The 25,776-nt window shown below is 45.8% G+C and overlaps 1 protein-coding gene across 8 annotated transcripts in view; it reads right to left on the bottom strand.

Moving 5' to 3' along the window:
* Nucleotides 1–25,776, bottom strand: part of SRGAP2 (SLIT-ROBO Rho GTPase activating protein 2) — a 223,293-nt gene that overhangs the window by 28,507 nt on the left and 169,010 nt on the right. For all 8 annotated transcript variants that reach the window (XM_036077188.2, XM_036077190.2, XM_036077189.2 and 5 more), the window contains exons 10-15: nt 25,349–25,546; nt 16,918–17,002; nt 14,160–14,187; nt 12,392–12,416; nt 5,599–5,659; nt 104–181 (exon numbers count right to left, since the gene is read on the bottom strand). In XM_036077188.2, the coding sequence (XP_035933081.1) occupies nt 104–181; nt 5,599–5,659; nt 12,392–12,416; nt 14,160–14,187; nt 16,918–17,002; nt 25,349–25,546 (475 nt within the window). The remainder of the gene's footprint in view (nt 1–103; nt 182–5,598; nt 5,660–12,391; nt 12,417–14,159; nt 14,188–16,917; nt 17,003–25,348; nt 25,547–25,776) is intronic.

The following is a 25,776-nucleotide window of genomic DNA, read 5'->3' as shown; positions in this document are numbered from 1 at the left end:
TGCTAACCTCTGGGTACCTCTTGGGGGGGGGTGGGAATGGGTGCAGCCAATATCCCAGGAGGCTGGCATGCATTTGGTCTGATCTTCAAGCCTGTTTCCTTACCTCTCTCAAAGGCGTTTTTGATGTCATTCACTTCCACCTGGGATCCCGACACCCGGAAAATTCCTTCATGCTGTAGTCCTGGAAAGACAGGGAAAAGTGATCAAGGCGAAGAAGAAACAAAGTCACAAGCACAGCTCCAAGCTTAGTTGAATGTCTGTGTCCTCCAGCCAGTGTGCATGTAAGCCCCCCCTGTCTCTCTTCTTCAGGCCGAAGGAGAAAGCATGTGGAGGGATGCTAGAGAAGTCACCAGAACGGATAGGAGGCATAAGAAAGCACTGAGTCAGAGACTTAAGGGGAAAGAGGTCTACACCTAGCTCCATTCCTGATTCCGAGGGAGACTAGGAAGGAGGTTCCTTCCCCTGCCTTTGCCTCTCCGTTCCCATCTGCAAAGTGACGAAGTGACCCCTGGCACCTGGTCACCCAGGGCCAGGAGCGGGAAGCGGGGGTCTGGCAGGCCGGCCATTAGATACCACTGGAGGAGTTTCATAAGGTCTGAGATACAATGATTGCTTTGGCTGTTCGAATACTGTCTGGCTCTTCCAGGGCACAATGTTTTGAATCCTTAGGAAAGAGAGAGGACGGGAAAAGGCAAGTGATCACAGTCCACGGCCAGATACCCTGCCAGCCGCTGGTTCTTGACTGCGGCTTGCCTCCCAAACGTGCATGGACGTTGCGGGACGATAATGGGCGTGAAACCCTTGTCTTCTTGGGTTTTGTTAGAGTACAATCCTAAAAAAATAATGCATGTGCTGTGATTGCCGCTAAGAAATGCTTCCACAGAAATAAATCCACTGGTTCTCAAAACAGCCACTAAGGAGGAGTCGCCAGCATGCCCATTTTCCAGCTGAAGGAAGTGATGAGTGATGAGCAGCCTTAGGTTATAGAGGTGACAAGAACCAGAACCAGGAGGCCGGCCCAGGCCTTCTGGTTGCAATCATGCACTCACTCCTCAACACCAGGCTTGTGGGGCCTACCAGAGGCAAAGTACAGAGAGGGCAGGAACCCGCCTGTTAGTCCGAACTCGGATGTGGCTCACAACCCCACACGTGGAGCTGCAGAGGTGGTAAGAGATCCAGGGGGCATGCTGTTAGTGCTGGCCCCGGGGGTCAGACTGAACTAGCAGCTGTAATCACATCCGGCTTGCCAGCCTTTCTCAGGATCCCCGTGTCTCCGTCCTGGGCGTCTTGTCCATGTTCCTCCATAATGGTGTGATTCATCAAAAACTTGGACATATCAGGGAAATCTCAAACAAATTTCTTTTTAAGGAAATAAAATAGAACTGCCCACTGTTTTCCGGCTATCCTCTCGGTGAGGGGGTGACTGGGTTCTCTTGGCTAGACCTTTGAAGGGAAATCACGCCGGCCAGGACTACAATCTTGAATCCAATTGAAGCAGTATTAAGAAGCAAGCAGGGGGAATTGAATTACCTGGCTTGTAATAGGACTTAAGTTGTCTGCTCCTCTAAGGGAATCTCCAGAATATTCCTCAGAGAATGGCAGGCAATGTTAAAACCCCATTAGTACCAATGTAATAATACCATATTAGTTACCAATGGGATGTAACAGCCAAATTAATGTCATTTACACACAGAACGCAAACAGCCAAGTGTTCTGACAGGAACAGTCACGTACCCTGCGACTTGTCAAAAACGCAGTATAGTCTAAGACACACTGAGATCCCCTCAGTCTGGTTCCCATTTCTCTTCGAGAACCTGCACTTTAGAAGGATCATGTGTTCTTGCTCAGCAGACAGAATCTGTAGAGTGTCTAATCTAATGACTCTGAGAGTAGGAGCACTGATAAATGGTTGGGTTCCAGAAGTAAAGGGGAAAAGTAGGGGGCTTCTGATTAGAATGCAGGGAAGGCCCCACATGACTAACCTGACACATCATGATCTTTCTGATTTGCTCTTCGTGCACGCTACCATAAAAGTAAAAAAACCACTCGGACTTGGAAGTGGCACAAAACCTTCCATTCTGCACTGGATTCGGCTGTTGCCAAGAGGTGCTCTCCTACAGAATTCTTGATATGGTTGCTACAATACTGCCTCACGGTACTTGGCTCCCTTCTGCATAAGAGAGGTGGGGTCTTCCCCACCTGATTCAGTCAGTCATTCCCCGAATGCCTCTCCTTTAAGTCTTCCTGGATCACCCTGACCCACCATTTACAGCGGAGCCTCAGCTTTCTCATCTCTACAATGGGAACGATAACATCTATCTCCCAGGGAACATGAAGAGAGTAAGGATGGACGCACTGCAGCCGTTGGTGGGTCACAGACCCTTTTGGAACTGAGTTATGGAACCTATCTCCACTGAATGCACGTGCACAAAAATTTTTAGCCCTGACTTATAGGGAGTTCAGGAATCCCTTGAGTCCTTATTTGGGGAAAAAGTTCAATTTAGCTGAACAAATGTTTTTTGAAGAACTACTATGTACGAGGGTTGTTTTTTTTTCTTTAAATCAACAATACGTTTATTTATTTGTTCAGTCCTGGAATAAGCATAAAATGGCTTCAGAATTGACAGCCCACATCTTTGTGATAAAAAATTTGTTTACAGCTCTTTTTGTCTTTAGATTTAAAGTATAGTATCAAAATACTGTTTTCAAAAGTTACTTAGATTACTTGCTTCCTCATCTCCTCAGTGTGGTTGTTATTCATTTGTCCTGCAGTTAGGTTTATTTGTTACTGTTTGTATTCCACTTGGGGTTTTACCTACATCCTTGTTTTATTTATCTGTTTATCCTTTAAACATGGGAAGCACGAATGCAGTTCTAAACGTCACAATTAGACAAAAAGCAATGTTCAGAGAAACGTCACTTCCCTCCCACTCCCACCTGCCCCCATCCTTTCTACCCTGTCTTGCACCCATCTCTTGTGGATGAACAATCAAATATTAGTTTCCGGATTCATCCTTCCTGTATTTCTTCTTGCCGAAGTGAGAAGACACATGTGCATTCTTATACCCTCTTCTTTCTATATAAAAGGTAGCATGCTCTAGACATTCTTTCCCACTTTGCTTTTTTTGCTTGATAACATATTCTGGAAATCTCTCCGTGTAATTTCATGGAGATAGTGCTCATTGTTTTTTTGTAACTGCCTAGTATTCAGATATACCATAGTTGGTCCAACCACTCTTCTGTGAGAGGGTATTTAGGTTGTTCTTTTTATTTTTTACAAATAATGCTGCAACAAATAACCTCGTGCATATGTATCTTTATATTGTTGGAGGTGCATCTTCCAGGTAAACTGCTTCAAGGACCGCTGGATCAGAAGAGAAATGCATACATAGTTCTGTTAGATATCGCCAAATGCCCCTAAGAAAGGGCTGGACCTGTTGGCAACACCACCAGCAACATGTGAGCACACCTGTTTCCCCAGAGCCACACCACAGAAATGTCCCTGCATACACCATGCATGTGCAGGGGCAGAGATGGGGACATTCGAGCCACCATATCCGGAAGCGTCCCCTCCTCGGCCCCCCCACAGCTCCACTCTGGGCCTGCTTACAGTCATGTCTTCTCTGGGCTGCTGCAGCCGCCTCCTTCCTCCCATGGCCTTGTCTCCAGCCAGCAGCTCTTTTTGAAGAGCTCCCTCTGTTCAGAATTCTCCAGTAGCTTCCCACCTCACTCAGAATAAAGTCTAAACACCTCCCTTAGGTGAGGAAGCCCTAGAGTCTGGCCTCTGGCTTGGTCTGCTGCCCCTCTCCTCTCCCCTCTCCGCTCTGGCCACCCAGGCCTCCTGCAAGCCGGCCTCTGCCTATGCCAAGGATCTCTGCATTTGATGTTCCCTCTCTCTGAAACACTCTTCCCAGATAGCACCTGGCTCACTTCCTCACTTTCTTTCAGGACTCCACTCTGATGTCACCCTCCGAGGTGACCTTAGGGCCTTTCCCCGAACAACCCCCCTAGAACAGTGTCCCCGCTCCATTCTCCGGCTCTTTGCCTGGCTTTTCTTCAGGACACTCACCATCATCAGACACACTGTATATTACTATGTTTATTTATTAACTGACCAGCTGATCATCTACTTATCTGCTCTTTGGTAGAATATAAGGTTCACGAAGGCAGGAACTTTTTCTTGGCACACAATGAGCAATCTATCTCTCTCTATAAATTTGGTGGATGACCAAATAGAATGCATGGCTGAAAGAATAGGAGTCCAGACTCTCTTCTTCCTATTGTCCTTTAGACACAAGTAACTTTTCTTCTCCGGAACTCACTTTGGATTTATCTTTGCCAATTACTTGATCATTAATCATTACTATCTTGTGAAATCTCTTACACTGCTATTCTGAATGGCTATTGCTTATCTCTTTTTATTTAGCTTTCCAATTGCTTATTTTCTCCCAACTGCATCATAAAATCAAATAAAGACAGGAAGAGTGTATGATCCCTGTTTTTGTTTTCCTATTACACAATGCACGGTGCCCAGCATTGATCAGGGGCTTGATAAATATTTGTTGACTGTTGATATACAACGCTGTCACTTCAAGTGAATAGGGACAAGATGAAAAAATGGTGGCTGATTATAATGAGAGAAGTTGTAAGCATGCTAAAATAATTATTATTCCAAAAATGAACCCAAGTGATGTTCCAGCCTACTGAGAGGAAGGGAGAGCAAATGTCTACCTCTGCATTGAGTCCAGCAATCACCTCTATACCTCTTTAGCTGCAAGAAGGTCATTCTGTCCCTTTTCCTGTAACTAGGTAAGATAGCAACTAAAAACAATTTCTGATGTCCAGTTCCTAGAAATCTTCACGGTGCTCGCTCAGATATCTGTGCTTTCTAAATGTCTTATACTTAGAAGCTTGAGTCTCTGGCAATTCATCTCCATCCCTAGATTTTGTCCAAGCAGCCTGGGAGCTGGTGAGGCATGGAGTTTATGAGATCCAGCTTCATCCAGGCAGCAGATACTGCGATCCGACTTAGGCTGAGGAGGAGCCAGCCCCCGAAAACTCTCAAATGTTGGCTACAACGTGAAGACCAACGACTACTCACTGCGCTCCAGCTGATGTTGTATCCAGTGAGACCAAACCAGAACAAAAACTGAATGCTATTAGGAATCAGTGCAACATCACAAAAGGAGTTGTTCTCAAAACAGTCTAATGCAGAAAGGCAGTGTGACGTAAGGATCCAGGCCGTGTGGCAGGAGACCCCGACATGTGCAAAGACAGTGAGTAATGGCGAAACTACCGTCACATCATACCAGCTGTACTTACTCACATCACGGCTGTAATTTAAACCTCGCTCTTGGGCTAGAAAAGGGAGTGTGGTAAGTGGCTGAGGCCTTTCGGGTCAAAACATACGATGCCTTTCTCTAGGTGTCTAGCTGTGGCCATTCTCAGGTAGCAAACATTACGTGAACAGATAAGACTTTTATTCCGTTTCTGAGAATGTCAGGATGAAAAGTCAATCTCTATTCTTACTCTACAAAGAATTCCTGGAAGTTCTTTCCCACTTTGCACAAATATGGGCAAGGCTGTAATCCTGCTTACCGTGTCTGCTGATAAACCGGATACAGCTTTCTACCACCAGAGGAATTGCCTGGCTGGAATCCTGAAAAGCCGAAGAGAAACATAACATCAGAGTCTTTAAACAGACATAGCCCAGAGTCAGAGAAAATGGGCCAGACCGGGCGGGACTTGTCTCGGCTAGATCAGTGGCCGGTCCTCACAGAAGCATCGGGCCTGTCCTCCAAGCTCCAGAGCATGTACACAACCGCCTACTTGGAATGCCACATGGATGCCTTAAATTCAGCATGTCCTAAATGTAACTGATCATCTTTTATCCCAAATCAGCTTCCCACCCTCGGCCACCCCAAAATCAATCAATCAATCAATCAATACGTTCTGTCAAGTCGGCCTCCTAAATACCTCTCAAATCCATTTACTTCTCTCCATCTCTACTGCTTCCAACCCGGTCCGTACATCAGTATCTCAATTCCCATCCTTGTCCTCCAAACCACGTTATCCTTCCTTCATACAGTGGCTGGGTGATCTTTTGAAAGGGCGCACAGCCCATCGTTCACTTTCTAGGCCAACTTCTTTCAAAGACTTCTCGAGAGTGTCTTTACACAGCCCTACGTGTCCAGGGTCCTGCTTTGCCTCCAGCTTCATCTCCTCCTGCTCTTCCTCCAGTCTCTCTGTTTCAGCCACATCGGCTTTCTTTCCATTCCTTAGATCAGTTCTTTGTCCATGGCTTTGTATGAGCTGCTCCTGCTTCCAGAATGCTCTCCTCACCCTGGAATCCCACCCCTTAGGGTCTCAGTGCAAGTATCACTTTCTTAGGAATGCTTTTCCAGATTCCCCAGATGAGATCAGGGCCCCTGTCTACAGGATCTCAGCACCTTGTGCTTGGCTCCCATAACCATGATTGTGACTTAATTGTGTGGGTATGAATATCTTGTTTGCATTTGCCACCACTATAATAGGTCATGCTCCACAGGGCAGATCCTGTCAACTTTTGGCTCTCCACAGCTGGCCATGATACTCTCACAAGGTAGGTGCTCAATTAATATCAGTTGAGGATAGCAGAATGAACCAAGGGGAGCATCAGAAAGGGGGTTTACTTGGCGTAAATGGTAAGAAAGAAAAAACCCAGTTCTTAGAAATAGTGGAAACTAATTGGTACTAAACTAAGAAGCAGGCCTCCCAGATATCAATCTTCGCTCTGCCATTTTGCTATATATCCTGTCATTTACTTAACTTCTTTGGGCCTCAATTTAATGTCTGCAAATCAGGAAGGGGATGGGTGGTGAGGAGAGTAGCATTTCCTCCTGGCGCATGAACATTAGTGTTTACCATTTACAGAGGCATTTCTAGAGGTGGTGGGCCATGGATCGGTCCTGGTAACAGCCCAATGGGGTGTGCACTGTTATTCTCATTTGACAAATGAGGAGATGAAGGCTTAGCAAGGTGAAACAGCTGCTAATAGTGACACAGTCGGTAAGTAGCAGGGCCAGGATCAAACCCAGGCAGTCGCCCTCTGAGACTGCACATCTCACTGCCACCCAGCCTATATCCCAGGAGCTCAGCAAACACTGCCAGGTATGCATTCCCAGCCTGCATCCCAGGAGCTCAGCAAACATTACCCAGTATGCACACCAAGCATTACTAAAAACCAGTAGGGCTTTATAATGCAGCTAAACACAAAATAATTCAGCTATGGGGAAGAAAGGCATCAAACAAAGGGCCCTAAACCTAGCTAGAAAGGGCTGTAGAAGTTCAGGACAGGGGCGCCTGGATGGTTCAGTTGGTGAAGAGTGCGACTCTTGATCCTGGGGTTGTGGGTTTGAGCCCCACATTGGGTACAGAGATTACTTTAAAAATAAAAGCTTTATTTATTTTATTTTTTATTTTATTATTGTTTTTAGAGGGAGAGGGAGAGAGAATCTTAAGCAGGCTTCACGCCCAGCCAGAGTCCAGAGTAGGACACTTAACTGACTGAGCCACCCAGGTGCCCCCCAAAATAAATCTTTAAAAAAAATAAATAAGAAGTTCAGGACAGAGACTGGTTCTCAAGCGGCATGGGTCCTGTGGCTTCTGCCCCTTTCACAGGTTTGCCTACGTCCTCAAGTTTTCAGCTGTGGCCTTGGGGTTTGGCCACAATCAGGGAAGCAGCTGGATCTCATGAAGAAGTCAGGCTGCAAGAAGTGTGGCCTGGCCTCTCACTCCCAAGCTTACTGGGAATGCGGGATGCCGCCAAAGGAAGGAGTGAATATGCCAAGGTAGCGCTGGGGTTGGGAAGGTCTCAGGGACCCAAATGCTCATCGTCGTGACCCCCAAACGCATCTGCTTCCTCCAGCTTTCCGGCTACAGCAGCCAGTGTCCGCCCTCTTGCTGCCATCCCTGACCTCTGCCGGTCAGCCCAGGGCGGTCTGAGGGGAAGGATCTTGGTCTCTAATGAAGAAACTGGGTTCCACCATTAAAAATAAATAAAATATTAAAAAATAAATAAACAAATCTCCATTTTTTGGAAGTCTTTTTATGTTTACAAACATTGTTATTGCAGTTTTTTTTTTTTTTTAAAGATTTTATTTATTTGAGATAGAAAGAGAGCACGACCTAAGGAGAGGGGCAGAGGGAGAGGGACAAGCAGACTCCTCACTGAGCAGGGAGCCCGATGTGGTGCTCAATCCCAGGACCCTGGGATCATGACCTGAGCTCAAGGCAGATGCTTAACCGACTGTCCCACTCCAGTGCCCCGTTATTACAGTTTTCATTTACAAAGGGTAGTTGCAGTGATAATGAGGTTAGTGATATGAGGGTTTGTAAACGTTTTCTGGCCCCAGATTTGTATTTAAAGACCCAGAGAGGGCGCCTGGGTGGCTCAGTTGGTTAAGCGACTGCCTTCGGCTCAGGTCACGATCCTGGAGTCCCAGGATCGAGTCCCACATCGGGCTCCCTGCTCAGCGGGGAGTCTGCTTCTCCCTCTCCCGTTCCCCCCTCTTGTGCTCTCTCTCTCTCTCACTCTCTCTCTCAAATAAATAAATAAAAATAAATAAAATCTTTAAAAAAAAAAAAAAAAAAAAAAAGACCCAGAGAGAGGTAGGCTGGGAAGCTCACAGGTTACTGGCTTCAACAAATTATGGGACTGCCAAGGGCTGCCTAGACTTGCAGAAAATGGAGTATCAACAACAGTTAAAGGGAAGCATGCAGGGTTGCAGAAAGCAAGACATCAACCTGCACGTTCATGGTTACCAGTGGGGCATCACAAGTAGCCCAGAGGGATAATCCGTGGCAGACAAGAGTGGGCCAGAGACCTGCCCTACCACACAATAGTATCTTCCTACTCTCCACTGCTCCAGTGGAGTCCAAGACAGAGTCTCGAGGGACCAAAAACTGGACAATGTCATGAAGGCCTCAGACCCTCCTACCGCCCACCCTTCTCCTTCTAATATTTCTGAGCTCTAACTGAATTCATTTCCCCAGGATGTGCCTATGCACTCTTAGGGGGCCCCAAAGACCCTCACTTCGCCACTGATTTTGCATACAGATGACCGAGTAGTGTCCGTGTGTATTCTTACTCAGTGTCTGTCTCTCTCTTTCTTCCTCTCTCCTTCTCTTCTCCAATGTGAGAATCTGTATCAGTTTAATTCTTTAGTTTGCAATATTTTTGGAGGTATAATCCTAGGGTTGGAAGGGGCCTTTAAGGACAAGTGGGCCAAATCTCCATTTGATTAGATTACGGGACCTTTAAACCAAAAGCAGAGGGAGAAAGGTAGCAGGCATAACTTGGAAAAGAGAGTAAAGCAGGGATCCTGTGATTTGCAGGAGAAAACAATCAGGAAGGTGGCCAGATGGTGCCTAAATAAGCTATTGTTTGGCATAATTTTTCATGAGTGACAGAGTTAGGATTTTTGCTGAGTACTGATCTCTGTTACATTTGTTAGATTTCCGTTTTTACCAAGGGAGAAAATACAAGTCTACACGACTGATTCGATGTGGGTGATGGGAAGAAAGAGGCGTCAAAGATAACACTCGGGGCTTCGGGACTGTGAAACAATAGAGGCCCCCCATTAGGAGAAATAGAGAAGTTAGGGGATGTGCTAAGGAAGTTAGAATGGGGGGGACGGGGAGAGGTGAGGAGACTGATGCTCAGGGCAGGAGGCGCTATCTCAACTGTCAAACTCATGTCCAGCCAATCAGTTCGAAATTCGATCCAAAGACTCAGAACAAGGGACACTTGGGGAAGGAGAGAAAGGTTCATCTAAGGGAATGAAGTGAAAAGGGAAAGACTATGGAGAAAAGTCCAAAGGGCATCAAACCTTGGGAGCGCACCTACCTTGAGAGGAATGGAGAAAGACGACAAACAAAGAAGAGACACAAGTGATGGGAAAGAGAAAATGCTGGGCTTGAGGGTAGCAGGGAAAGCCTGGAAGCAGCAGTTGAGGCAGAAAAGGTTGGGGTGGTTTGAACCTCGGCTTTACTAGGGTCAAAAATGACTGGAACCCACTAGGGACCCTCAAAAACAAAAGCTACCAGATTCTTCATCTTGTTTGGCTGACTTGCCATAAAAAAACCAAACAATTATTTATATCCTTATACAAGACTACTCATCTTCCAAATGACTATTTACCTGCCTGCCTAGTGTAGAAAAACTCTTTTACTGATCCACCATTGGGGCTGAGCTGCTGGAGAGAAACTGGGGCAGCAGATTGAGAAACAAGGTCTTTATTTGATTGGGTTTTGGGTGCATCCGGGAGCTCTTGCGCACATTTAGCACCAGGCACATGTGCTCTGCCTACGACCGCAGAGAAGCAGCACGATGCACAGCAGGTGGGCGCTGCTCCCCTCTGACAGCGAGCCCCGCCAGGCCGCCCACTGCCCGCCAAACCATGCTCTCCCGCACAGCTGCGGCCACAGTGCAGGCTCTGAGGCTCTCACACCGCGTACCTCTGTTCCAACTAGATGCAGGAGGCCCAGTTTCAGCCCAGGAACTGAAATGAACAAATGTTCCGTTCAACCCTGCTCTTAGTGTTGAAGGGAAAAAAGCTGGCTCCCTCTTTATAAGATATCCAACTATTAATTTTATTTTTTTGAAGATTTATTTATTTTAGAGAAAGAGAGACGGAGTGCACGCCAGCATGTGTGCAAGTGGGGAGGAGGGGCAGAGGGAGAGGGAGAGGGAGAGAGAATCCCAAGCAGACTCCCTGCTGAGCGTGGAGCCGGACGCAGGGCTCAATCCCACAACCCTGAGATCGTGACCTGAGCTGAAACCAAGAGTCGGGCACTCAACTGACTTGAGTCACCCAGGCGTGCCCCCCCCACCTTTTAATTTTAAATGCAATAGGTTATCCCTGGGAGGCACTCCATTCTTCTCTAGTTTTTTCTTTTTTTTTTTTTTAAGATTTTATTTATTTATTTATTTGAGAGAGAGAGAGAGTGAGTGCAAGCAGGGAAGGGGGAGAAGAGGATAAGGGAGAGGATCTCAAGCAGACTCCATGCTGAGAATGGACCCCCAACGTGGGGCTCAATCTCATGACCCTGAGATCATGACCTGAGCTGAAACCAAGAGTCAGATGCTTAGCCAACTGAGCCACCCTGGCACCCCCATTCTTCTCTAGTTTTAGATGAAATTATGGGAGAAGGGGCAGAAGAAAGAAATAGAGGAACCAGAGGAAGGAAAGATGCGATGAAATCTTTATAAATTAAAAAAATGTATAATTATATCTTATTATATTTATATTTAATTATATTTAATTACAAAGTTAAAAATGTATAATTATATCACTATAATGAGATCTGAAGCAGAGAAGGGGGGAAAAATAGTGACAGCAAAGCTAGGACAAGTGAAAGCTATGTCATCCGAGTATCCCAGCTGGATGGCCCAGCTAGCTGAGGCAGTCACATGGGCTGAAGACCCTGTTGGGGCTGCTGACACAACAGAAACCATGTGCCCTCTACATTCGATTATCTCTCTGTGGCTACAGCCACTGTGAATTACCCAAAATGACCTTTTAAAGCCTGCATCAGTTTTCCCCTGAGTAGACACAAGACATTTTGGAGCTCTCCCCACCTCCTCCCTGCTAACTGCTGCTACATATAGCTCGTATGAGCTTAGGGGACACAAAATCATTTCAGTATTTGTGATAAAGTATAATGAGGAAGTCAAATTTGCTACTGCAAAAAACACTTAAATGAATTTTTTTTTTACACAAGCACAAGTACTATTTAGATTATCCACTGATGTGCATTACCCAGCCCCTGCCTTCTAAGATCCTGCCCTCAGATGGGTAAGGAGAGCTGGCTGACCAGCGTCAGATTTTAATACAACACTAACGATCATGCAAGCACAGAATTGAACATCAATTTGCCAATCATTCTCAGGTCAGATTTATCTCGCATTTTCAGCATGTCTAAGAAATGCATCTAGGATGACCACAACACCAGGAAAAAAAAAATCTGCAAACCTAAAGCAGTCTGGTCTAGGTCACTAGCTGCTGCGAGTTACTCACATTTGGAGCTTATGTATAAAACGTGAGGCCCCTTTCATGGTTTCCTAGAGAAGTGACACCATGGGCAGGTCTGGCACAATCTGCTACAAGTCAAACCAAATCTCCAGCAAGGAAGAGGGTGCACGACTAGAGAGGGAGGAGTAAGTCAGAAAGACTCCAGCTGAACCAGCTCAATCAATGAAGTCAATATAATATGAAACGTACTCTGACTGAATGGTATCTCCCGAACGCAGGCAGGAAGTCAGGAAAGTGTCTGTCCTGCCCACAGTAGGGTTCCATCCGTGGGATGTGATCATCACACCTGACCAGACTGGCTCCTGCTGGGCCCTTACCTGCTTCCTCACGGTTGAGCTACGCCTGCAGTTGACCCCGCCAAATCAGAGAGAACCGAACCGGCACCAGGGAGAAAAAAGAGAAAATGGGATTAAAAACAATCTGGGTGTTAGTTAATGAAGCAAGTTGCATTATTCAGCTCAGTCCCAGAACCAGCTAAGAGACTTGCTAAGTTACTTTCTGAATAAAGCCCAATGAAGCTCTTTCAGAGCACAGAGGTCTCTGTACTTACTATCTGCAACCATTCAAAACTAGAGTAGGAAGGAACTGGTTCAACGTGCAGTAAAATGTATCTGCGTTAGACAATAAGATCATCTCTGTTTGCAGGAGACACAAGGAAACGCTAAAGGAAGCTACAGTTTTCTTTCTCTTGGAAATCCTTCGGGAGCAATTTTCCTAGAGTTTAGAGGACAGAGCAGCCAGACTGGAAGGAACCGTGGCAGTCCTTCAGGTGAATGCCTTGCAAGCTCAGACGCCTCTTCTCCAAGGGACTCGGGCTTAGACACAATCCCCCACGCAAGGAGAGCAGCGCTGCCCCACGTTTGGTGACATGAAGGCCCAGAGCCTGGCTGCCAGGCTCCCTCTGCCCCTTCCACCAGGCCGCTCCTGAGGAACCTCTTTGGAATCCTAGAGCTCCTCGGATCTAGTAGAATGCTCTTTCTTGTCTTATAGGTGAGGAAACTGGAGTTCGAAGGAGGGAAAAGAGCAGCCCAAGGTCACACAGCATAAGGGAATTCAACTTAGCTTTTTTTCACTCCCATAGAGCCTTCCACAGATACGGGACTTCAGGTGAACTTACAGTAAGACTCTATCATCAAGAAGATATATATGCCACGGAATTCCATTATCCTGGTTCCCTCCAGTCAACAAGACTGGTATATTAACGGGATCTTTACTGTAATCCACAATGACAAAACGATGAAAGCCAAATGAAGCTATTTCTAAATAATGAGCCTATAATTGTAAATGGCCTCATGATTATTGTGTGTGTGCTGGCAGATAGAAGTGGTTGATATAATGAGCTAACCCAGGGTCTCCAAGGAGTCCAGCCCATTAAAGCTCTTTCCCCAGTTAAATCAGCACATTTTTAGGCATCTGAGAACTGTTGGCTGGATGAATGCCTTGCTCTCCGCCAGCTCACGAGTGTTCTCATAGCAGCTACAAGACTGGGAGGGAAAATATTTGGCTGGGGTCGGGGAGGGAGGGGACGGTGGGGAAAGACTGGGAGGGTTGCATACTTGTACATCAGGCAAGGATTTCTACCAATGTTGTTTGGCAAGCCAGTGCAATGTAGTATTTCATTATCCAGCAACAGTCCCTAATGAGGGGCTGTCATCTTTCCATGCAGAAAATCTCAGATCAAATGCTATCTTCTGATCTTCCTTCTCTGGGTCAGACTTCCCCAAAACCACGTGCTAAAGTCTAGCAGCTAAGGGTAGGTTACCAGGATCCTCCAGAGTCGAACACTTCTTTTCCTTGCAAACCCAATGGCTTTGGGGAGTCTCTGAAATTACTTCTGCAAATGATAACTCCCTTCATCCCATTCTGCTCAGCTCTCTCCCCAAGTCACAGCAGACCCCATTTCCATCTGAGGATAGATGGGTTCGGCTAAGCAAAGGGAAGGAAGCAACCCCCGCCCTAGTCCCCTCCTTTGCAGTCACCCAAGGCCTTCACACTTCAACTCCTCGGCTCTTTCCCAGCCAGGGACTGCTCTACCCCACGGGCCTCTCTTCATCCCTTCCCAGGGCTGTCCCGGGCCACACCTACCTGGCCAGACTGCAATCTGTCCGCTGACCTGTTGGAAAGACAAGGCGAAAAGCTCATGTGGAAGCAGAAGGGGTGGGAGAGGAAGGGTTATTCCCAGGGGTTACCTGAAATGCCCTCCCGTCTCCCTAGAAAGCCGCTAGCATCACGGCGCTAGCAAAAAAGAAGAGAAACGCCCAGAGCCTCTTCCTGGGCAGGTGCTGTTTCTAATGCTTGTTCCCAGGGCTACCTATATGTCCCTAAAGCTTAGGTGTGCCGACCCTGCTTCCCAAAGGGAAAACAGGGGTGGCTTTAGGGGAACAATAGCAAGGCGGGTCATGCTTTAGAGAACAAAGTACCAGAAGCCTTCCCAGAGGTGAAATCCAGCTTCTCTTCTGTGTATGTGGGTGTGTGTGTGGTGAGGGAGCGAGGGATGAGCTTGTTTGCTCCAGAGTAATGAAAACACACACACACACACACACACACACACACACACGGTGAGGGTGGCAGGGGAAGAAGGAAGCAAGAATTGTTTGCAGGGAAGAGGGAGAAGATAAGGACGTTCTAGTTTTAGATTCCTATGAAATTCTCTTAGGTTGGGCTGGGGTGACAAGGGAGAAATGAGATTTAATTGCTATCAAACTGTGGTTCTCAATCCAATAGCAGGCCTTAATATTAAGTTTAATGGGTCACAGCCAGTTTAAAAAATGAAAAATCTTAAAGTTCCTAAGAATTCTTATGTTTCTAAAAAAATACATATGCATGTGTACATGGGCCATGATGTGATCTATTTGTTTTCTTTGGATCCACAGTTAACCAAGCATGGTCCGTATTAGATAAACCAGGAGCAATGCAAGCAGGTGCTGAGCTGGGGACGAGATCATCCCCCACAGGCCTCATCCAAGCTCCTGGAAAAACAACTCCAAGGACCAGGGGAGGGCAGGGCTTTTTCCTTGCCTTTAAAGGTTGCTAATTGTTGATTACACTTCAGCTCATCCTGAGCAACATCCTCCCCCTCCCCTAACAGCCTCTCATTACTAAAGGCTCAGCTTTCATCTGCAAAAATATTATTCTGAGCCATTATTTTCAACATCTGTCCCATTTCCATTCTGGAATATTCATACACATCAATTATCCCTCTGTGGCAAGAATAAGGGGCTCTTGCATTATGGTGATAAATACGTTCAGGAGGCAGGGACATGATGACTTGCACACAGGAAGATCTGCAGCTATTTCTTTCCTTATTGCTAGAACTTGTCATCTTTAGATGAAGGCAATTTGCAGCACTAATGAATGGTCACCAACCTTTGCCCCTCCACAGTAGCAAATCTGGTACATGTTTGTGTGTGTGCAAACCCATTCACACTCACACACACACACACACACACACACACACACACATACTCCCAAGGCTCTGCTCCCCATCTCACTTATGGGCTATGCTTATATTATTTTAGAAAAAAGAAAAAATCATGGTTATAACTTGCTTCAAATAGTTCTGGGCTTTCTTTCCTCTGATTCCCTATGAAGCGATCTGATAACCCAAGAGTAAAGATTTTCTATAAGCAAAGCTGGGCTCTCAATGCCCAAACCTGTTCAGCCTGAGTCTCTTGGGTGGCGGGGAGGAAAGAGAACAGAAGTTACCTAACAGGCATTTTTCACATAAAAGAAAATGCCTTTACAATCACAAGATCAAAGATATCACAGATAAAAAGAATTCAGCATCTGGGGGAACTGTCCAGCACAGGAAGAGCATGGGACGGGACGAGCAGGTGGGAGGCTCTGGTATGAAAAGTGTGGCTCTCATTCCTGACGCCAATGAGCCAACAAGTACCCCCATGCTTTTGTACACTCTGCAGTTTGTCTGAAAAGCGCTCAAGAGTTTGTTTTAAAATGTGAGCCTTCTCTGCAGGTTTGCCTTTCACCAGTGTTACCATATACTGCCTGCGGCCTCCTGGCCCCATCTTGGAGTGAAGAGATGAGCAGGGCAGGGAGGCGGGGCCAGGCATTCAGAGGCATCCCCAACCTGGGAATCCCATTAATCACAGGATGCTGAGAGATAGGCAGGACCCGGGCAGGGTGCCCAAAACCCCAGGGAAGCTTCTCTTTCAACCTTCGCCTTCTGTTTGACAGCTGAGAAGAGAAAGTCCAGAGTGCCAGTCCAGTTCTCTGCTTTGCTACTTTCCAGGGTCTGGTTAAAATCATCCCTGATTCATGGACGAGACAGGCCATTCAATACCATGGCCTCAGCATGGCCGCGGCAGAGAGGGCTGCCATTGAGCGTCAGGACGCTCCGAACAGAAAGAAAGCGATGCTCTAACCTGATGCTACAGGAAGCAGCAGTCTGTGGGTCAGGCCTGCCTTTGAGAAGCCTCTCCTCTCCTCAGAGCCGCTGCTATCTCGGCTCGCTGGCCCTGCCTGCTGGCTACTACCTCCGTCCCGCCTCAGAGGAGCTGAGAGCTTTAACAAAGTGTCTGGAGAGTAAGGGATCCATCGGCTCCTTTATCCCAGTCGTGGCAGAGAAGGGGGACAGGGTGGAGAGCAGGCTCACTCCATTTAAACAAATAGATGATGCACATTAGCGCTTCATTAAGCATTGGCCTTCTCCCATTACTCAAGCAGTCATTTGGGGCGGTGAGCTTCACATCAAACAGGCTAGGAAAAGAAATGCATTCATATAACAAGATCAGGCCCATGGGGCTCAGGATGGAGGCTCAGCCATGTAGGTCAGGGCTTGGCCTTCCCCTCATTGCCAAACCTCCAGCAGAATGCCGACACTCACTTTCTCCCAGGGTTTTCTGGAGAAGGTCGTGCTTGGCTTGTAGCTTGGTGATGAGGTTCCTGCCTTCCAGGTACTCCTTCATTTTCTGTAAGGGAGGAAGAGAAAGAGCAATCAGACTCCTGAAGAAGAAGCAGAAGAAGAAAAAAAATCACAGATGCTCAGCCGTACAATTCCCTTTTTATAAGAGGGCATTTGGTTTCTGACCCAATTTCTACTAGGTGCCTTTTTTATTTCTTTATTTCTACTCGGGCCCTGAGCATCTGGACAGCTGCTGATTTCCGTGGTGGATGAGTAGGCTGCTCTGTGTTCTCCTGGGAGCTAGCTCCACATTGGCTAGTGTATGCAACTGTCTCTTAGAGCCCCTCATCCATCTCTTTCAGTTCCACCAAAGAAGAACAGGGGGGCGGGGGTGGAGTGGACGGACTCCTGGAGCCCAGATCCTCTTGGTGTGAGGACACACACCTGCCACTTGTCACCTCCACTGACATCCAGCTGCACCCTGGCCCCTCCCAGGGTGTATTCCAACACATCAGGAGCAAGGCCAACGGCAGACTCAGCCCCTGCCTGAGCTGCAACAGAGCATGCACAGCATCTTCGTCTGAGCCGTCTCTTAATCAGCTCCCTCCTCTCTTCTGCCGGGAGTCTTGGTGGAGAGCTTTGGATTTCTGAGCTTTCAGAGAGAGGGGCTGCTGTCCCCCACCTGCAAATACAACTGCTCAACATAATGGCAGTTCTCAACACAAGATGAGGTTATGGAAATGTGCTCCCATCTGTTCCACCAGTCAAAATACGATTGCAGTGCTTTGCCTTTTCTGATCTGACCTCTCTCAACCCTTGCCTGCCCAGGGAGAGGCCCGATTTCCCTGGACAATTCATCAAATCTTCAAAACAACCCTACGAACTCTGATTATCACTGTCCCCATTTTACGGATGAGGGCACCAAGATTGGGGGAGATTAAACAGGTTGCTCAAGGTCAAACAGTGAGTGAGCGGTGGAGTCAGTATCCGGACATAGGTCGTTTGACAATTTGGTGCGTGCGCTCAACCATCATGATGGCATGCTCCATCCATTAGGGTGCACGGCAGAGAGAGAAGCCAAACAAAACTTCAGAGTATCAACTGTTTATATACTCGGGGCAATTCAAGAGTTTTCAGAGGCCCTTAGCACATATTGTGCACGTGACTTGCACAGTAACTCTGCAGAGCACATTAGGGAAGACATCGCTGGTTGCTTGTTACAGATGAGAAGATGATCTTGGGAGAGGGGACTGAACTGCAGATCGCTGCCAGCTAGGAAGTGGGAGTGCCAGGCCTTTGGAGCCTTAACCTGGTGTCTTTCTACAATACCCCGCAGCCGTTCATGGGGACCATCATTCGCCTTGGTTGTCTCCTGCTGCCATGGTTCATCTGCTGGGTCGGGGGTCATCTGCCCACATCTAAACTCAGAGGCAAATCGGCAGTGTTTCCCTGGGTATGATCTGTGACTCACTGACATAGTGGATGAGGGAAAGTGGATAAAACATTTTAAATTGTAATACTTCTGTCCTTCTTTCGATGTATTAAGCAAAAAGTATAATTATACATCAAGCCTCTAATTTTATGGCTATTACCACTTAGGATGAAGGCAGAAAAAAAAAGCATGAAAAAATGTGAGTTACTTTTAGTCTGTACCTTTCTGCACAGTGTAAACTTCTAACCAAGAGTGTGTATTTCTTCTCTCTCTCTCTCATGTAAAAACGAAGAAAAAATCTGCTTTCTCTGGGATGCACATCCTGGCCTTCCCATGCTCCCCCAGATGCCTCTGCGTGTCCTTCTGCAAATTTCACACAGCCCGGGCACAGACGGTTTCTGAGTCGTGTGTCTTTTTCTCCAGACTCCCTCTTCCCTAAGGTCAGAGTCATTATTCTTTGCATCCCTGATGCTTAGTACCCTGCCCAGCAGACATGCTTGAGGAATGAGTAAAGAAATGAACAGCCTCACTCTCCTCTGATAGAACCTTCCTCGGTAGTCACAATCCAAGCCCCCCAGTGTACCCCTACTCTCTCCATTAAGTCTAAAGCAAACAAAAACAAACCCTATACCAAATCATTTCTGTTGCTTTAGTCCTGACCTGTTCCCTCTGCTCCTTTGAGCCTCTGCATGAGAACATCTGCATGACAACAGGCTCCCTTGTCACCCTCCCCTTTCCATCTGCTCCAGCTGCCCGCTCACCTGCTGTCAGTCTTCCCTGGGTGATGCCTAATCCCCAACCAATGCCTAATTGTGGGCTGGGAACAGCACTGCAGGGCCCAGAAGTGAAAAACCTGCAGGAAACATCTACTGCTAACATCTGAACCCTCAAAGGCCCCTCTTCGGAAGGTTGTCCCAAAAGACTCTAAAGTTTTCCTAACGAGGAAAAAAAAACCTCACCAAAAAACTCTAACCCTTAAGACCAGACCAGACTGCTCAGAAAACAGCCAAAATTCTCAAAGGAAATGGATGCAAATTCCTTCCTCTCACTCATGTTTCTACTTGTGATTCCGGAAATCACTTTTTCATTCATGTCACAGTTCACAAGTTAACTCTGGCTGTCACTTGGTGAACCATTAAAATAAGTAACAATCTGATAAAGACATAAGATGGATCACCTTTTCAGGTTCCATGAAATCCTGAAGGATCAAAAACTATGTCGAGGTTGACCTGCATCCCTAATAGTGGAAACAATGATTGGAAGTTTTCCATCTAGGGAAGCTGGGGGTGGGAGGGAAAAGCCATCCCAGAGTTCCTGGGCACGTTGTCACCTCCCTCTCCCGCCTGTTAGTCAGCCCTGGTGTGTATGAGACAGAAGCTGGGAGAAACGACCCGGCCTTTACTGGCAGAAGACTTCAGATGCTGATGGGACACACAGAGAAAGGAGCAGAGGCAGCTGAAGGGAAGGAAGGCATAAGTGGCTTTCTGATGACTTGTGGAGCCCAGCCGGCCATGAAAAGAACAGTTTATGTGTTATCTCCAAATCCCTGCCTTGGTCAATAAGGGTCACTTTCCTTATTTAAAGCATGTTCTGATACAGGTAATTCATTTCTTTCACTCCTTTCCCTGCACCTTGCTCCCCTCCCAAACATCCAAAAGTAAAGTCACCAACTTCGAGTTGTCATCGGGGGAGAAGAGAAAGGGCAGGATTCTATTTTAGATCACCAACCTAAAACCAAGTTCCTAATACACAGTCTGACCAGAGCCATTCCCCTACCTCCACATTTTACACTCAATATTATGAAAACTGAGAATTTCTTCAAAAAGTAGTAAGGGAGGGGGCGCATGGGGGGCTCAGTCATTAAGCATCTGCCTTCGGCTCAGGTCATGATCCCAGGATCCCATGATACCGGGATCCTGGCTCAGGTCATGATCCCATGATCCCAGGATCCTGGGATCCCCACATCGGGCTCCCTGCTCAGCGGGAAGCCTGCTTCTCCCTCTCCCACTCCCCCTGCTTGTGTTCCCTCTCTCGCTGTCTTTCTCTGTCAAATAAATAAATAAAAATCCTTAAAAAAAAAAAAAAGTAGGAAGGGAGGCAAAGAGTCTATGGGGTGGTCTTGTTTTGTTTGCCACTGTGAGCCTTCAATTCCATTTTTACGATCTCATTAATTTATTTCTTAATAATTCCTAACTGGTTATTAACTGTTGGCAATGAATTTTATTTATTGAAAAGTATTAATGTTACATTTTTCTCTCAGGGTCCTTGTCCCTGACAGACATTTCTGTTGCAGCAAAATGAAAGAGTCTTAGTTGAGATATTGTAGTCCGACCGCTTACCTTGGGCAAGTCACTTACCCCCCTCTGAAAAACAGGGATAATAATGTCTTTTTCCCAAGGTTGTTAGCAGATGAAACAGGATAACGAGCATGACCATGATTATAGCATGCAGTCCAGCCAATGAGCAGATAGTCAAGAATATTCCTTGTACCTGAATCACCCGCTCAGATAACCTAAAAACACAACTTCCCGAAACCTCTTTGCTTTGTGCGAATATGTAAGACACCTGAATCAAAACAGGTTTCTGGCCTTTAAAAAAAAAAAAAAAGTAAGGCAACAAGAATGCTTTTCCAATTTAATTTAAAATACCTCTTCCCTTTAATACCATGGCAGTATAAAACTCATGGACCTTGTTTATTCCTTGGATTTTTTTTTTTAATATTATTTATTTATTTGAGAGACAGAGAGCATGAACAGGGAAGAGACGGAGAAGCAGACTCCCCGCTGAGCAAGGAGCCCGAAGTGGGATTTGATCCCAGGACCCCGGGATCATGACCTGAGCTGAAGGCAGACGCTTAACTGTCTGAGCCACCCAGGTGCCCCTATGCCTTGGATTTAATCTGTATGAACTGAAGGCTACAAAGGGGTGCGGCGGGTGGGAGGAGGGAGCCGTGTCTAGCCAGCCCCATGCACAGAGACAAACGAATGTCATTCTGGGGTGGTTGCTTCCCCACCTCCAGACCTTTCTCTCCTCTTCGTCAATTTGTAAAGCAGGAAACGGCTGTCAGAGTATGTGATAGAGCAGACCTGCAACAGGCAGCCATCTCCCTCTTTAACTGACAGGGTAGGGGCTCAGTAGGTACCTACTTAGCACACATTTCCTGAGTGCCTGTAGGAGAAGACCAAGATAAAAAAAAGATCTTGGACCACACCAAATCTAGGTCTAGGGCACTGCCCCAATGGCCAAGGTGCCATCTTCTCTCCTATGTTCTTACCAATTCTGTGCCCAAGGATTCAGGCAGTTTATCTTTATTTTATCAGCCATGACCTTTAACTCCTTCTTCACTCCTTCCCCCATACTCCAACCCCCGTACAGGGAAATACTTAGGAGAAATGCCAGCCTTATAAGGTTTTGACAATCCTTGGCTAAACAAAGGAGCATGACTTCCCACGAGCTGGGAATTGGTTAAATAAATGATGGTACATCCATTCATACGATGGAATTCTGTGCAGCGATTTAAAAAGGAGGCAGATCTCTTTGGACTAATATGAAAAAAATTAAGTGAAAAAAGCAAAGTGAAGAATAGCATGAGTGGTCTACTTCTATTTATACTTCTCTTTATTTGATTTCATTATATTTCTAATGTAATTCTATCGCATTAAAGGATAAGTCGGTGGTTGTCTACACATAGAATATCTCTGGAAGAACACAGAAGAAACTGGTTTCAATCCCTGGCAGAGGGGAGAGGAAGTGAGGGTCAGAGAAGGGGGGAAGCGTGACTTATTCTGTATGCTCTTTTGAACTCTTTGCATCTTTTAAAAAAAAAAAAATTATTTTTTTTAACAATCACAGTTAAAAAAAAAGCAATGGGATAAAAAGTAGACACTGCCGGATCATGTGTTATAAAAGATGAGTGATGCAAACCCCAGGAGATCAGGAAACATTGCCTCACTTAGGGCAAAAGAGAGGAGAAAGCCAATGATCTGAGACCAGGTGACCTGAGTTTTAGTTTTATTTATTTACCTATTTAGAGAGCATGTGTGAGCCGGGGCGGGGCAGCCAGTGGTGCAGAGGGAGAGAGAGAATCCTAAGGACGCTCCACACCCTGCGTGGAGCCCATCAAGGGGCCCGATCTCGTCACCCTAAGATCATGAGCTGAGCCAAAATCAAGAGTCACTTTGTATCGATGTCATCTGGGCAGGTCAATCTGATGACAGCTGAGAACGGCTAGACAGCTTTCTAGCAGCCCTCTGGGTTGCTAGGCACACTACCTACAAGTCAAAGCCATTGTAAGGGACCTCTTCCCAACTTTCCAAGAGAAGGGAGCTTCCAGGATGCACTACTCTGATGTTTTTGAAGGACACAGAAAAAAACCAGGGGCGACGTCTGTGGAGACAACAGACCAGGAAAAGCACACCTGCAGTTCTGCGGGCTTCGTATGGTTTGGCAAACACAGGCAGTCATGCTAATATGCACACCCCCCTTTTCTGAAATGTCCATTTCACCACCCCCCAAGAAGGCCTTTTATCATAAAATGAATTATTTGATGCATTCCCAGCACCAGTCACAAACATGATGAATTCTCTCATACATCGATTACTACAGAAGCGCAGACAAAAAACGTTCCTGTTGGCTATGGAAATTTGCACACAGTTTTGATAAGTAGCACTCCAGCCATAAAAGACAGGAAGTGGGCTAGGGGTGAAAGGGTGGGCAGGATTTGAGAGGTCACCGGTTTGAATATGGTCATCCCTGCTCTTACTAAAGGTCAACTTGCATACACATGTCATTGCTTCACTGAAAGCCAAAAAGTAATTCTGATGGTCTCAAATACAGACTTCTATGTCAAAATTTCTTATTTAATAAAAATGGAAATCTTCTGCAAAGTAATGAGATTGGGTCATTAAGTAGTGTTATATCTAAGCAGTGCAGGCAGACCAGCCAAACAATCCTATTATTAAAAGCCTCTAGAGTGTTCAACAACCTCCCGAGATAAGAAAGCTTGGGGTGGCGAGACAGCCCTCATGATAGACAAGAAGTCCTCGTTCTGTCTAGCCGGGGCTTCGCATGCCTTTGTGCTTTGCAGAGATTGCTCTTTCCTCAAGGAATGCCATTCTCTACTTGATTCACTGCCTGGTTCACTCATCCCTCAAGGTCAAGCACGAAAGTCACTTTGTATGTGATGTTTCACCAACTCCACCCATCTTGGCCGCCATTCATGTGCGTGTGCATGTATGCACCGAAAATTTTTCATACTTATTTTTTTGATTGCAAAAATCAATCTACTGTAATGTTTAGAAACATACAAAGTGAAAAAGGAAGTTCTCCCTTCGGATTCCTAATCCCATCATTCCCCGCTTCACTCCACACTCCCGGCATTCCCAGCTTTAGCATCGTGCCTGGCACATAGAAGATCCTTGATAAGTTATTGATGAGTAATTCAATAATGATTAATGAATACGTTAATAATGACTGTAGTGACAATAAATTTTCAGCACTTACTGAGCACTAACTACAAACCAGGCAGTGTGCTAAATATTTTACAAAAAAGGATGTATGGGCCAAAATATCATTCCGTTATTTCTCTGTGCAGATTTTAGTATTTCACTCAAAAATATACTTAACGTTATGATGAAATGAATTGGAAAAATATTAATCACTTGTTAAACGAAAGCAGATTATAAAATAATATGCACAACCAATATCCCACTTTTTGTAATACATTTTAAATACATATTCACATAGATGTTTGTGTGTGCAGAGAAAAAAAAACAGGAAGGGAATACATTAACACTCTTATCTCAAGGTAGTGCTATTGTGGATGATTCTTATTTTTTTCCTTTTTGTTTCTAAATTTATATCATATGCATGTTTTGCTTCATATAACAAGAAAAAAGTTATTTTAAAAGAATAATACTGTTAAATCATTCCTTTTCAACAGCCTTCTTCAGGATTAAAAAAAAATGTGAAAAATTCTTAGTTTAAGTAAAAAAAACAGATTTCTTTTTTTAGAGAAGATAGCAAATCACTAGTGTTCTTAATGGAGAAAGGGCAGTGTTCAAAGAAGAATTAAACAAATTGTTCCAGTTGGAGGAAAAATTCAATTTACTCCATGCAGACTGTGTTTCTTGACTGAAAAACAAGTTAATCCCTCTCATTCAGAATCAGTATGCATATTCACTAGCTATATTTCATCTCACATCTGCAAATTTAATTTCTCCTTTCTTGGTTGTCAGAAGATGAGAAAATAAATTTTAGTCCAGGCAATGAATCCTACTTGGCAAGCTCAAAATAACTTAATTATTAAAAAGCAGCATCAAAGACCAGCCAGCAACCTTCCCAAGGACTGTTAACACAACTTGAAAAAAAATCGGGTCCGTTTGTCTAATAGAAGAGTGGGAGATACATGGATAAGGAAATACAGTGTTTTGGAATTCTCTGCAAACCACTGACCCTGCACATTACCTGTCCTTTTGAATTTTAGTCATAATTATGAAAGATAATTTCCCATCAGCAAAAATTATAAAAAAATGTCATTGTATCACCTAGCAGAGATTATCAACTTTAGAAATAAGATGGGTGTTAGCCAGAATATTTGGATGTAGTTCCCAAGAACTAAGAAATAAAGATCTCCTTTCGTGACCCCCCTATGGCTGAGAAGGAAACGTTCCAACAGAAGCCTACTAGATGCTTAACAAAAATTATTAAAAAAAAAAAAGTCTTCTGGGGGAAGGAAGAAAAGAAAATTCCTCTTCTTCCTGGCAGTGTACATGGGAGCACCCTTCTCTTGGGGGGCCCTGTTGGACACATACAACTTAGAGATATCTGTGTCTTAATTGAAGTTGAGGAATGGTCTCCGAATATGCCCAGATCCAAATCAAGATATTCAAAGACTGCGCTTCCAACACTTGACAAGGGCTCCAGGTTCCAAGTCTCCCTGTGGGCTGCAGGGGTTCCTCCAGAGCCACTGAGCCCCCTCACCGTGAAATAGAACTGCTCCGTCTCTTGCTGGTTGGCTCTCCTCTTAGCGATGCTGGGCTTGCTCATAAAGGTTTCTGAGACCGTGGACTTGACGGATTCCATAGAGTTGCTGTACTGGAAGCAGTCGGACACATCAAAATCCTCAACAGTCACAATGTCCTGGATGGTCTGCAGAGTGGCTTCCATCGTCTTCTTTACCTGCCACGACAAGAGCCAATATAACGCGTGAGGGGCAGGCTGCAGAGGGGCAGGTGATGGAGAAGCTGGGAGAAGTGGGAGAGGAGTGGCTGGAAGGGACCGGGGACTGCTGTCAGAAGGGGCAGCTCTGCTCCCCATCGGACGGTGCTGAGTGACTGACGTGGCCATTACGTGGACTCTGTTTTACAGTGCTCCTCTCTCCAGGGAGGACCTCAAAACCACCCCCCTCT

The sequence above is a fragment of the Halichoerus grypus genome, chromosome 7, assembly GCF_964656455.1.
Source record: "Halichoerus grypus chromosome 7, mHalGry1.hap1.1, whole genome shotgun sequence".
NCBI classification, from domain to species: Eukaryota; Metazoa; Chordata; class Mammalia; order Carnivora; family Phocidae; genus Halichoerus; species Halichoerus grypus.
Note: the sequence above shows the minus strand (reverse complement) of the source record. Positions and strands in the feature narration are given on the sequence as shown.